Below are 13,979 nucleotides of genomic sequence, written 5' to 3'. Positions count from 1 at the left end.
GGTGTCAAGCGCATCCGTTGTTTAACCTGTGGGACAGAATGAAACGAAACTGCACTCGGCACATGCTCACTTTTGCCGCTGCAGGAAATCACAGTGTGCTGTGATCACCTGGCTCCGGTCACCTCCCCTTCGTGGCTGTGCCTGCCCCCAGTGCCTGGCTCCATGTCTTACACACAGTGAGTCTCTGCCTGGGCCACCTCCTCTGCACTCAGATCTTGTGAGGGAGAGAGTGTCAACGACATTTGAGACCTAGACAGGATTGTAGGACACAGGTTGGGGACAGACAGGAAGCAGTGAGACTGGCACTGTAGACCTCAAGGAAACCTTTTCCAAAAACACGAAAACAAAAGCAAACCGTTTCCATGTCTTTGCCCTTCTTTCAGTTCTCCTCGGCTGAAAAATCCCTACCTCCCACCTTCTCTCTTAAAACCCACCCACCGTTCAAGGCCAGTGGGACCTGCTGGATTGGCAGGCCTTTGCATTCCTGACAGCAGCTGGCACAGTGGTTGGAGTTTGCCCTGGTGGTTAGGAAAGTGTATTTTGAAGCTGGAGAGATCTGAGTTTCCAGAGAGATCACAGCTCTGCTGCTTGTGAGCTTTGGCATATTAATGAGTGAGGTGTTCATGGTGCAAAATTTAAGGCAGCACTTCCTGTCAGGTGCCAGCTCCGCACTTCCATGACCCTGACAGTGAGTGCCACCTTAAACTTTGTACCCCTGGTGCCTCACTACCAGTCCTGGCCTTAGTCTTCAGTCAAGTTCCTTAATTCAGTGCCTCAGTTTCCTCACTTGCAAAATTGGGGATAATAATTGTTTCCTCATCTTTTGTGGGCTTAATGCAAACAATACATGCAGTGCCTGAACTATGGTGAGTGCCCTGTAAACCTATTATTTAAAGTTATTTCAATTGATTATTAGTAATGGTAATATTGTTGATTATTTTATTATTATTATTAGCATGAATAACAATGAAATTACATCTATTTACAGTGAAGATTTGTTTCACTGAACAGTGTTAGATCCCTTTTCACTCTTTTACTCCAAAACTGAGGTCATTCTTCAGGTTAGAAGAAGGAAAAAAAGAAAAGCATCAGAATTGAGTGGATGTTCTCTTGAAATTATTATCAACACTATACCTTGAATAATATCTAGCTTCATTTGATGATGTTTTCGGGTTCAGTTCTCAGTATTATGGGTATTCCTACTGGAGAACATGCTAGCTTCAGGGGAAAACATTAGGAGGTCCGAGGAGCTGAGCTTGACAGTCAAACGACCTTGAGCTTGCCTCTGAACCCCTCTGAGTGGTAGCCTTTGCCTCTAAGAGCGAGTTTGCAGCCCCTGCCTCACTGGCTGCTGCAGAGACCACCCGAAGTAACATGTGTGAGTGTGTTGCTTCAGGAAAGGGCTGAATTTTAACTGTGGCTGAGCTCACATCTACATGGCTCTGCTTTCAAGCCAAAGACAACGGACCTGCTGGGTTCAAAACAGTGTTTCCTAAAAAGTCTCCCCCTTTTTTTTTTTTTTTGACTGGCTATACTTTCCTTCCTTATTTCCCCAGTCCTGGTCCCTGTGGTCTCTGTGCCAGAGATGACAACAGCTGCAGCCCTTGCTCCAATTGCATGTCTCTGAATGACAGTCACAGTCTTCATGCAGACACACCCTGGCTCTGGGATGAGCCCCAGCTGGCAGGGATCACGCTCACCTGAGCACCAGCTCCTTAAATTCTCTACCTGGCCTTGTGGCTGCTCGCCCGTCAGCTCCTATCAACTGAGACCCACTCTGTGCCAGGCCCTAGGCTGGATTCTGGGGACAGGGAGAAGGGTAAAACCCTGCTCCTTGCCCACCCTGAGCCCGCGATGCAGAGGGAGGAGGCAGACATTTGAACAAAGGACTAATGTTCTTTCTTTTCTAGCTGTGAGAGCCTGAGGGCAGGGCTGGGAGGGGCTTAGAAGCTTTGTAGTTAGAAAAGTCTGGGTTCAAGTTTCAGCTCTGCCACTTATTGGTTTTGTGACCCTGGGCAAGTTACTCAACCTCTTTGAATGTCAGTTTTCTTGTCTGTAAAACAAATGACAACATCAATAATTTTGCTGTAAAGATAAAATGTGATAATATATGTAAACACTTAGCTCTTGTCACTAAAGAGTGGTTCTCAAACTTTACTATTAGAATCACCTGGGAAGCTTGTAAAAGTTCAGATGCCCAGGCTGTACTCCGGATACGATCAAACCTGAGACCCTAAGGATAGAGCTATGGCACGAGTATTTTTAAAAGACTCCCCACATAAAGTGGAATCATGTTTGGGCACCAGTGGATTAACATAGCAAGTCCTCAATAAATGTTGGCCACTGATCATGGTGTTGGTGGTGGCAACTGTAAGAAGTAGCCAGCCCAGGTCTTGAAAGAGGAAGTAGACGCTCCATAAAACGCTCACCGGTGATGAGCAGTAAATCACCTGTTTGTCTATTGAGTACTGTAGGACCCCAGGCAAAGCATTTATCCATTCTGAGACCTCACGCTGTCTTTCTCATGGCAAAACTGTTGGGGCAATTGTTGGGATGATAATCTCAGGCCATTCTAAATGGTTTTGCAGCACAGACGATTTTAGACTTGTGAGTATATATTTAGAACAGTAATCATCACCTTCCTTCTTTATAAAAGAATGACTTTGCCCTGTAATTTCTGTGCCATTCCCAGGCCACTACAGTGAATGGAGTTAACCTCAGCACCGAGGTTGTCTACAAAAAAGGCCAGGATTACAGGTTTGCGTGCTACGACCGGGGCCGAGCCTGCCAGAGCTACCGTGTGCGGTTCCTCTGTGGGAAGCCTGGTAAGCAGCTCCTTGTCCAGGGCAGAAATGCAACCATGGCTCCGTTCCTTGAGCTAGCAGCTGTGTGTTGTGAGTTTGGATGGCTGGGTCAGCCTCTGGGCATCTCAATGACACAGCGCTCTGGCCCGAGTTCCTGGTGGAGAGCACTTTTGTGACACAGGGGCCATGGGAGGGTCCTGTGAGTTGGCAGGAGACAGAAGAGCCCCACCCTGCCCATAAGCCTTTCAGGAAGGGGAAGGGCCTGGTCCAAGGAAATCAGGGTGCCGATGGACAGAGCTGACCTCTCTGTAGCCCGCCCTGCATGGACACGCAGCTCTTGGCCCCTTTGGGTGCTTTTATTTTAAATTCAGTTCCCGAGGTGCTCATTAGAAGGGATTGGAAATGGTCGGTTTGTTCTCGGACGCACTTGGCCATCTCCGGAAGGCAGTCATTAGGGATGGGAGTTCTTTGAGGGGAGACGTCTATGGCTAGTGTAAATAATAGTTGAGAGAAACTATATTTGTTTGACATCTTGAACAAAGTGGGTGTGGTGAGGCAGTCACATTGAACTCCAGCTAAGAAGTTAGTGGAAAATTTCCCTGCCCAAAGCTAATGAATGAGTCTTTTCTGGTAGGGTTTTTGTTGACTTCAAAAACCTGTACCAGGACTGGGATGGAGTGAGCCCAGTGATTTGGATTTTGGATAGGCAAACCTGACATTTACTTATTTAGGGAGAGGAAGGGAAGCAGAGGTGGGTAGCCAAAAGTTTGCTAAAAGCAGGCTCTATCTCAGTCTTTCCTGTTTTGGGTTATAGTGAGGCCCAGTTTACTTATTTAGGGAGAGGAAGGGAAGCAGAGGTGGGTAGCCAAAAGTTTGCTAAAAGCAGAGGGCTCTATCTCAGTCTTTCCTGTTTTGGGTTATAGTGAGGCCCAGACTCACGGTTACCATTGACACCAATGTGAACAGCACCATCCTGAATCTGGAGGACAATGTCCAGTCATGGAAGCCTGGAGATACCCTGGTTGTGGCCAGCACTGATTACTCCATGTATCAGGCAGAAGAATTCCAGGTGCTCCCCTGCAAAGCCTGTGCCTCCAGTCAGGTCAAAGTGGCAGGTAAGACTTTCACTGACCCTCTCCAGGCTGGATGAATCTGAAAATTGTTAGGCTCAAAGTAAACTGAAATCTCAACAAATCTGTATCAGTCAGATAAGGCCTTAATAATGCTGCATAACAAAAGTAACTTAAAATCTCACAGCCAACATTTACTTTGTACTCATGTGTCTGTAGGTTGTCTAAGGTTCACTTTCTCTACACTGAGCCTGGCTCCAGGCTGAAAGTTGGGTTCATGCCAGCTCCATACGGTTCTCATTCTGCTCAGGACATGTTCTTCTCAAAGGGGAGGTTGGATACTTTTACAATGGTGAAACACAGGACTCTTAAGGCCCAGGCTCAGAATTGGCTCCCTTTCACACCCACATCCCAGGGATCACATGGTCAGGCTCAGCACAAAACGGGGGAAACATACTTCTCTCATCAAGATTGAGGAGAGGGTGTGAATATTTGTTAGATGATAATTTAATCTACCACAAAATTTTAAATATCTTTTTTCTGTAGCTTTAGGATTTTCCTTTTTTTCTCCAACATCTTGACTTAGACACCCTGTTATTTATGTTATGTTTGATTACTGGAATCACAGATCGTGGAAGGTAAAAAGAGATGTCAAATATAATCCAGGTCAATTATTCTAAGTGGAAGGAGTTAGGTATCAATTAGTGTTCATTGATTGTAAGCAACAGGATCCATCTTGACTATCTTAAGCAAAAAAGGAATTGACTGGGAGACTACTCAACTTAGAGAACTAAAGTGGAAGCTGGACAACCTAGCTGCAAAAGGTCAAGGAACAGGGCAGCCTCGGGGATCTGGGTGGCAGGGACTAATGGCCAGCATCCTTAGGCATCGCCATCTTTAAGAACATGCTTAGTCCCTGGGACGTAGTGCTCAAAAGTCACCTGCTAGGGAGAGAACATCTGATTGGGCTGGTGGCTTGTGTGCTCATCCTTTGGCTAAGAGTGAGCAGGAGCCATTGACAGTCCTTCTCAGACTGCATCAAATGGAGAAAGAATCGTTCCCTAAAGGAAAATTGGGATGTGTTACCGGAGGAAAGGGGAATCGATACTGGGCATTAAAAATGTCAGATGCTACAGGACCACAGTTCCTGGAGAAGTATTAGAATTTGGGGTGGGAGGAAGACTATGGATTGAGAACACATATCCAATATATTGAAAGTATCTATTATTTTAGAAATAAAACTACAGAAAAGAAAATTCACAACAATCATCTTGGCTGGTTGGGGATATGTTTGAGAAAGAATTTTGGGAAACAAAGATTAAACAGGTGAGAAACAGCGATCGAGTCCAATACCCTTACCTCGTTCATGAGGGAGGCGAGCCCTAGAGGTCATGAGGCTGAGACAGGGCACCAGCCTCGGAACTCAGAACCTGCAAAGGGAAGGCTGTAAATGTGTTCTGGGAGATGGTAGTTTGGTGAGTGTGGCAAGAGAGAGGGAAGGAGGCACCAGCCTGTGGGTGGATGCTGAGGTGACTAGACACTTGTTCCTTGACAAGGTAACAGAATCTGCCTTTTTAAATAATAGTGCTTGACCCTCTACATTCTTTGAAAAAGGTTTTGGGGTATCTTACCATAAACACATGTCCGAGTAAATCTGACCACCAGGAAAGAAAAACAGAATGAAAGACGCACGTCTAAGTAATAAAAGACTGACGGAAGGAGAATAAATTCAGTAAATGAAGAGGAAACAGGTTACTGACCTAGACTGTAAAATTTATCTCTGAGCTTCCTGGAAGCAAGAGCGGAGAAAGAAACTTCACGAATTACTTAATTATCATTATCCAACAAAAACAAGGAGACCAGAAGGCCAAGAGGCACAGCCTTCTCTTAGAGGAAACAGGTTACTGACCTAGACTGTAAAATTTATCTCTGAGCTTCCTGGAAGCAAGAGCAGAGAAAGAAACTTCACGAATTACTTAATTATCATTATCCAACAAAAAGAAGGAGACCAGAAGGCCAAGAGGCACAGCCTTCTCTTAGCTCTGAGCCATGAGGAGTTTGTCCCAGGAGTTCCTCTACGAAGGCTACCGCACAGCCATGTGAGTGGCACCTCTGGAAGCAGCTTTCTGCAGAGATGCTCTGTATGTGGCTGTTTGCAGTCTGACTTGTGATACTAGATGAGGACTTGCTGTTGGTCACATTCTATGAGGACATTTTGAAGAAGGCGTTTTGTTTTTGGTAGAGACAGAATAGCATGGAGAGCACAGGCTCTGGAACCAGGCAGAAGGGATTCAAATTCCAGGAATGACAGTTATTAGCTGTGTGACCTTAGAAAATGACGTAGCCTCTCTTTGCCTCAGTTTCCTCATCTGTAAAATGGAGATAATGATCATAACTACTTCACGGGATTGTTGTGAGGGTTACAGGACGTCATATAGACGAGATACTTAAAATAGTGTCTGGCACACAGTAAGTGCTCAATCAACGCAAGCTGCTATTATTCTTAATATTAGGTGCAATAATTTCACAACCGAGCTTAAAGATGGGAAGAAAGAAGGGGTATGGCTGGCAGCCAGTGGTTGAACCTTATATATTTTACAGCTTATCAGTTCTGCTCCTTTGGGCTATGGAGGTTGAGAGGGTTGTAGGAGAGGGAAGAAACCTATTTTTATAATTACTATTAACCAGCATGTGAGGTGTGTCACAGCCTGCAGTTATTTTTCAGCATGTCTTGATGCCTCAAGGCGCAGATGCCAATTCTGTGAGTGTGCATGCCACACCCTTCCTCCACCCCGGGTGGGGCAGGCGTCCATGCAAGGACACTGGGGAGGTGGGAAGGAGCATATTGTCATTCATCCAACAAGCAGCTCAAGAGCGCATATGGTGTTCCAGGCTTTGGGCTGCCATCGTGAGCAAGATAGACGTGCTCTCTGTCCTCGGGGAGCCTGCAGTCCAGCAGGGCTAAGAGACATCCATTGAAAAAGCATTACCAATAAAAATAAAATTCCAACTGTAATAACTATAGAAAAGCAAAATATGGCAGGTATTGGGAACAAAGAAAAGGGGTATTGGGCAAAGTCAGAGCAGGCATGGGAGGCTTCTCAGAGGAATTAATGATTGAGCTGGGAGCTGGAGAAAGAGTAGAAGCTAAGTAGGGGTGAGAAGTACTGCCAGAGAGGAGCGTAGTTGAGCACCCCAAGGCCTGGGGGAGATCTCACTTTGGGCAGGTCCTGACAAGGCGGCTGTGGGTGCCACGGGACCTGTGCGATGTCAGAGCGTGTCTGGCTCACCCTGAGGTGTGGTCTGGGTGTTCACGCTGGAGAGTTCCTCTAGACTGCCTGTGGCCAGCAGGGCCAGCTGCTTCTGGAGGACCCTCCAGGCTGGGCGGAGAACAAGATGGGGCTGCTCCAGGCTCTGAGGACCAAGGGAAGAAAGCATAGGTGGAGAAGATGCTGGACTCCCCTTAAGACCCTCTGGACTGCCTTGGTTTAGCGCTGCCTGCACCCGTTTCTCCACCAGCCCCACCCCCAGCCTGCCTCCCCCTCCCTTAAAGTCAGGCTCAGAGTGGACTATACACTTTACTCAGCTCAGAAGCTTTGGGGCCCCTGTGAAAACAGCAGTTCCTGATAAGGAGCATCAGAAAAGCCCCAGGTAAAGGTATATATATCTGTGTATGCATGTGTGCACATGCCTGTCTGTCCTGGAGAGGCTCACATTTCTCCTATTCAGCCCCAAGCCCATTCTCTGTCTCTCCGGCCCCACCACTGGCATGGAGCAAGGACTCCACCTGCTCCTCTCTTTTCCTCAACTCCGCTACCTCTTAGGGTCCTGTTCCCCAGGTGGCTGCAGAGAGGGAAACATCCTTCTTGGGTCCTCCTTTTTTATTGCCCCCCAATTCCAGTAAATTAGACTTTTTGCATTTTAAGGATTTTCTGATGGGAAACAGATGGAGGTAACAAAGTAATGGAAATGTGTCAATCATCTAAAAACATTTTTTCAAATTTTTGCTAACCAGTGTGATTCCCAACACCTCCCGACGTGGCAGCTGGAAAAAGCCCCTCGATTTTCTGCCTCATTTTCATTGCCACCTTCCTACTTTGCCTGTAAACACCTCTAAATACTCCTACCACTGATTAGAATTAACATGTACTGTTTCCTATGACACTCCGAGTATTTTACATAAAGCACCTTGTTCACTCTTTGTGATCAGCTAATAAGGTGGGGGCTACTGTTTTCTTCATGACACGCATAAGAAAGCCAATTTCATGGAAATTAAATGTCTAGACTCACGCTTTCTAATGTGGTGGCCACCAGCACATGTGGCTATTTAAATTTAATTACAATGCAATAAAACTTAAAATTCCATTCCTCAGTCACAGTAGCTGGGTTTCAAGTGCTCAGTTGCCACATGTGGCTAGTGGCTACCATATTGGACAACACAGAGCATTTCCATCACTGCAGAAAGTTCTCGTGGGTGGCACTGATCTAGACTAAACAAGTCAACATCTGAGCCAAGATTCAAACTCAGAGCTACCCGGCTTCAAGTTTCTGCATGCTGCATCATCCTTCCTTCATGAAGGCCCCTGTTTCCAGCATCTCCATCCAAAAAATGATTGCAGGGCAAACCTGGGAGCTTTGTGGTTTAAATCTGCGTCTCTGGGACCTGCAGCCTGAGCTGCCTGGGCCTGTCCTCTCACCCGCTGGTCTGAGAAGGGCGATCCCCCTCCCCCTCCCCCAGACTCACTCACTGGGCCCTGCTCGATCTGAGCTACAAGTACATGCACCTGTTTCTCCCATTGAAGGGCCCTTGATGTTCATTCTTCTCTTGACCCCAGGATGCCTAGTAGTGTGCCTGTCCCACAGACAGGGCTGGTGGAGGGTCGTGGAACTGGGCCCCTGCAGGGTAAACTCTAGTTAAGGTCAGTGTGTGAACCTCCATGTGGGGCAACTACTCAGAGCCCCTCTGCTCCCCAGGCCTTCTCCCTGCTTGCCCAGGGTGCTCACATCCTTCTGGATGACGTGGGACAAATCTGACTTGGCCATGGCTACTTTTCCCTGGTTGGCCTTTGTGTATCTGTGCTACAAGAAGGAAGGGAGGGGTGGAGGCCGGGTGGAACAATTCTGCAGACAGGATGGGACCCGGGGGAGCTGGGCACACAGCTTCCCTGGGATAACAGCCTCGGAGTGGCCTGTGAATGTAGCAGCAGGACAGATAAACTGACCGCTGCAGCTGACAGCAGTAGTTCTGCAGACAGGATGGGACCCGGGAGAGCTGGGCACACAGCTTCCCTGGGATAACAGCCTGGGAGTGGCCTGTGAATGTAGCAGCAGGACAGATAAACTGACCGCTGCAGCTGACAGCAGTAGTTTTGTAAAGGTCTTGATAGGGAGGTTGCAGCCCAGGGAGGAGTGTGTGACTGGAATATTCCTGCAGCTCTCAGTGCAACTTATGCTTACTTGGCTCACGGGAGTCTGATAAACACAGTCTCTCCATCTACCTGAAAGTCACACCTACACCCTGACCGGCTTTCCCCACGGGACAAAGAAAGTTGCCAAATCTGCTGTCTGCCAGCTTCTGTCATTAGAAGCATGAAGCTAGTGGTGGGAGCCCTGGGTTCCAGCCTTAACTTGGGGACAATGCTGGTAACAGCTGCATGTGTCATTTCTGTTACACTGGCCTCCTACCGTGTGCCTGGGGCTGTTTTAAGCATGCCCCGTGGACTAACTCATTTAATAGTCAGAGCTACCTTTTGAGATATGTGCTATTATTATCTCCATTTTATAGAGGAAGAGACCAAGGTTCCAGGAGCTTAAATAACATGCTCAGGGACTCACAGCTAGGAGCTGCATCAGGGTCTGACCCATGCAGCCTGGCTCCAGAGCCACAATCCTCTCCAACTAGCCTACCTCTCCAGGCGTGCTCACGACTGGATCCCCAAGCAAGGCCCTCTGGCCACTCACAGGAGCAGAAGCCTCTGGCAGTGTCCTGCCTGGACACCATGTTTTAAGGGGATGCTGACAATTTGAGAGAAGCCCCCAGAGCATTGGAGTGCACTGTGAGTGATGGCTGGAAGACCGGGGAGGCTCGGAGACGGGGAAGCTCGGAGATGGGGAGGCTTGGCGATGGGGAGACTTGGCCTAGTTTCCTGGCTATGCTGAGTGTGGTGGGAACACTGGGAAGGAAAGGCTAGTGCTGAGCATGGCCAGGGAGGAGGGAGGATTTCACTGAGAAGGAAACACTGGAACTGGATCTTGAAGGACAAAGCGATTTGCTCCTTGGACAGGTGGAGAAAGGCTGTCTCAGGGAGAGGGAGCTGCACTGATGAAAACTCCGAGATGTAAAATAGCAAAGGCATGTTCCAGGAAGAATGGTGGTCTGGTCTGGCTGGAGCAGAAGAAGATGTGAAGGAGAGATGGGGGATGATCCCACAGGGAGCTGAGGTTTTACTGCATCAGTCCTTCAGGCTGGTAGGCAGGGAGCTGAGCTCCTCAGAGCTGCATGGGATGCCCCTTTGCCATGCCCGTGGCTGGCAGCGCTGTGCCTGTTGCTGTCTGTGCGGCCTGTCCCCTCAACATGCTCACCCCTTTGGGGGCCTTCCCTTTGGGAAATTGGCTGTGTGCTGTGCTCTCAGGAGCCATCCCTGGGCTCCCTGTCACTTACTTTGGCCAGTTCCTGGGCAGCTCTAGGACACTGGTGGTCAGTTCTTCCTCTGCACCCCACAAACAGTCCAAGGTGGCCTTGCTTGGTTGAGAAAGCCTTTGGAAGTTTTCCTGGGCATTGCCAGTAAAGCTGCCCATTAAAAAGAAAAGAAGTTCCGGATCCAGCGTGACTGGAGGCACGGGGCCTGGAAGGCCATGATCCTGAAAGTCCTACAGGAAAGATGCCTAGCGCTGTGAAAAGAAGGGTCACTTTTTACTGACCTATTTATCTGCAAGGAGCATATTAAACTGGGGTAGCTTAAGAGACTAGGAAAGGCAGAGAAGCACAGGGTCTTCATATTGATCCCTAAAATCTTCCACTGACAGGCAAAGATGTGCCCAGACAGAATTAGACATGTAAGAGACTTATTGGGGGAATATGTGAGAAGGATCAAGGAGAGAGGGAGCAGGAGAAGGTGGGGGAGCCTGCAGACCATGATGCAGGTCTGGTGCCTGTGGAAGAGGAGAGGGCAGGAAGGATGACTAGGTGGGAAGAGCCCTGATCTGCAGTACAGCCCCAAGAAAGCTCAGGCAGGCCACTGGGGAGCTCTGGGGCAAAGACTGCCCACTAAGGATAGTCTCGCATGGGGCAGGAATGGCCTGACTCTAGTACCTGTGCCATGCTCAGTCACTGGGCAGAGCACAAGGAGAGCATGACCTTGGAGAAAACACAGGTGGGTCCTGAAGGTGCGACCATTGAAGGCCATCTGCCCACTTCTGTCCTTGCAGTGGGCTCTCTTGAAAAGAGATCAGGGCAGCACACTCCCACACTGTTGCCAGAGAGGACCTCTAACCGGAGATAAGAAGATATCGCTCAACCCTCATGGTCAGAGTCAAGGGTATGTGGAGAGGAAAGAGGTTCTGGAAAGACAGGTCTCACGCTTCATGGGGCATGGTCCTCAGTCACAGGATGGAAGCATTATGCAGAGGGCAGCTTTCTTGGGAAAGGACCCGGCTCCCAGCGCTCACTCAGCCACAGATCCCCAATCTGGTGGCTAGCAGAAAGAGCCCCCAGTGCCGGTCACGGGCCCCATTCTCCTCCTGCCTCACCTGCAGACCTTGGCTCAAGCCCTGAGCAGCACCAGACCATCCACTTACTGAAATGGGAAATCAGAGAGACAGCTTGAGTGACTGCAGAAAGCCCTTCTGTATCTGATTCTCCATAAGTAGATGTGATTATAATCAATTTTTAGTATGTCCTTCACATATCCTTCTCTGGGCTCAGGAGGCTCTGCACTTATCGGCTATCAGAGGTGCTCCAGGCGCAGCCTTCTCTCTGGCCCCCTCGAGCCAGGGCTCACTCTGAAGCCAGTGCCAAGCTCTGTTTGGGAAAGACTCTGCCTGCCTCACCTGCAGACCTTGGCTCAAGCCCTGAGCAGCACCGGACCATCCACTTACTGAAATGGGAAATCAGAGAGACAGCTTGAGTGACTGCAGAAAGCCCTTCTGTATCTGATTCTCCATAACTAGATGTGATTATAATCAATTTTTAGTATGTCCTTCACATATCCTTCTCTGGGCTCAGGAGGCTCTGCACTTATCGGCTATCAGAAGTGCTCCAGGCGCAGCCTTCTCTCTGCCCCCCTCGAGCCAGGGCTCACTCTGAAGCCAGTGCCAAGCTCTGTTTGGGAAAGACTCTGCNCCCCAATCTGGTGGCTAGCAGAAAGAGCCCCCAGTGCCGGTCACGGGCCCCATTCTCCTCCTGCCTCACCTGCAGACCTTGGCTCAAGCCCTGAGCAGCACCGGACCATCCACTTACTGAAATGGGAAATCAGAGAGACAGCTTGAGTGACTGCAGAAAGCCCTTCTGTATCTGATTCTCCATAACTAGATGTGATTATAATCAATTTTTAGTATGTCCTTCACATATCCTTCTCTGGGCTCAGGAGGCTCTGCACTTATCGGCTATCAGAAGTGCTCCAGGCGCAGCCTTCTCTCTGCCCCCCTCGAGCCAGGGCTCACTCTGAAGCCAGTGCCAAGCTCTGTTTGGGAAAGACTCTGCCCCCACACCTGGGAAGGCCCCAGAACTGATGTGCTTGTGAAGGCCACAGAGCCAGGGATGGGTGAAGATGGGTGGCCAGAGGGGACCCTGCTTCTGGACCTTAAAACTGTAGAGATGCATGGCCTTGTGGCCCAAATCAGAAGGTGCAGTGGGGCACACTGGAGGCAGGGGCCCTACCACTCTGCAGAGTTGACTTGTTTCAAATTCTCTCCTCTGGTTGATGTCAGAAGCCTGGACAGCACTGAAGGCCTGGCAGCCCCCACACATGGTGCCCGCTCCTGACCCCTTTTTGGCAGGGCACAGGCCTTCTGCATCAGACATCTCAGGGGATGAGAGTGTGTTATCGTCAATACACTGTTTGTGAAGTTAATGTTTTTAATGCCTAAGACTTGTTTAAAGAAGGACTCTGTGGGAGGCTGAATAATGGCCCCAAATATGTCCATGTTCTAATCCTGAGTGCCTGTGAATGTTGCCTTACATGGCAAAAGGGACTTTGCAGGTGTGACTGAATTAAGGCTCTAGAGATGGGAGATTACCCTGGATTACCCCTTCTAAGAGGCACGTAGAAGGCCAGAGGAGAGAAACGCGATGACTGGAACAGAGGCTGGAGTCATGTGCTTTGAAGATGAGGAAGGGCTCGGAAGCCACGGCACACAGGCAGCCACAAGACTCTGAAAACGGCCAGGAGCAGATTCTGCTCTGGAGCCTCCTCAAGGAACGAGCCCTGCCAACACCTTCATGTCAGCCCCATATGACTCATTTCAGACTTCTGACCTCTAGGACTATAAGAGAATAAATTTGTGCTGTTTTAAGTTTATGGAAATTTGTTACAGCAGTGAAAGGAAACTAACACCAACTCCAAAGGAGATATTTTCTTAGATTTGCCATGCACCAGTTTTCATATTGAACTAAGATACTTCAGAGAAACCACCATCTCACTGAGTCTGCAGAATTCCAAAACAGTAAACATCTTTGGAAATGCTGCAGGTTCACAGGATGTGTCCCGGGTGAGGGGGCAAGTAGGGGTCAGCTCCTCTTGTGGACGGGAGAGCAGGGCAAGGTCACTGCGGTGGGTGCTGCTCAGAGTTAATTATAACCGCAGCCTTCACATGTGGGCGCTGGCGGTCTCTGGGGGCTGAGGTAAGTGCGCGGTTGCTCAAGTCAAGGTCGCAGTGAAAGCCAAGTTGTGTAGGTGGTGTGGTCCGGGCTGGAGTCCACAGGGGGATTGCCGCTCTCTGTGACCGCATCCTCAAATGGAAGAGACAGCGTCTATGAGCCAGGTCAGCAGTTTCAGTGATGAGCCGGGTCTAGAGCTAGGCTAAGACTGCTTTATCCAGGAAAGAATTCGGGATTGTTGTGGAGGCAGAATCGGGGGCTGTAAATCAAAGGCAGTTTTTTTTTTTT

General features: G+C 49.0%; 1 protein-coding gene across 2 annotated transcripts in view; it reads left to right on the top strand.

Moving 5' to 3' along the window:
- Window positions 1-13,979, top strand: part of CEMIP (cell migration inducing protein, hyaluronan binding) — an 85,787-nt gene that overhangs the window by 23,228 nt on the left and 48,580 nt on the right. For both annotated transcript variants that reach the window (XM_008587591.1, XM_008587590.1), the window contains exons 10-11: window positions 2,693-2,825; window positions 3,728-3,919. In XM_008587591.1, the coding sequence (XP_008585813.1) occupies window positions 2,693-2,825; window positions 3,728-3,919 (325 nt within the window). The remainder of the gene's footprint in view (window positions 1-2,692; window positions 2,826-3,727; window positions 3,920-13,979) is intronic.

Source organism: Galeopterus variegatus, unplaced genomic scaffold (genome assembly GCF_000696425.1).
Source record: "Galeopterus variegatus unplaced genomic scaffold, G_variegatus-3.0.2 Scaffold4461, whole genome shotgun sequence".
In the NCBI taxonomy this organism is placed as follows: Eukaryota; Metazoa; Chordata; class Mammalia; order Dermoptera; family Cynocephalidae; genus Galeopterus; species Galeopterus variegatus.
This window is presented reverse-complemented; position numbering and strand designations above follow the sequence as displayed.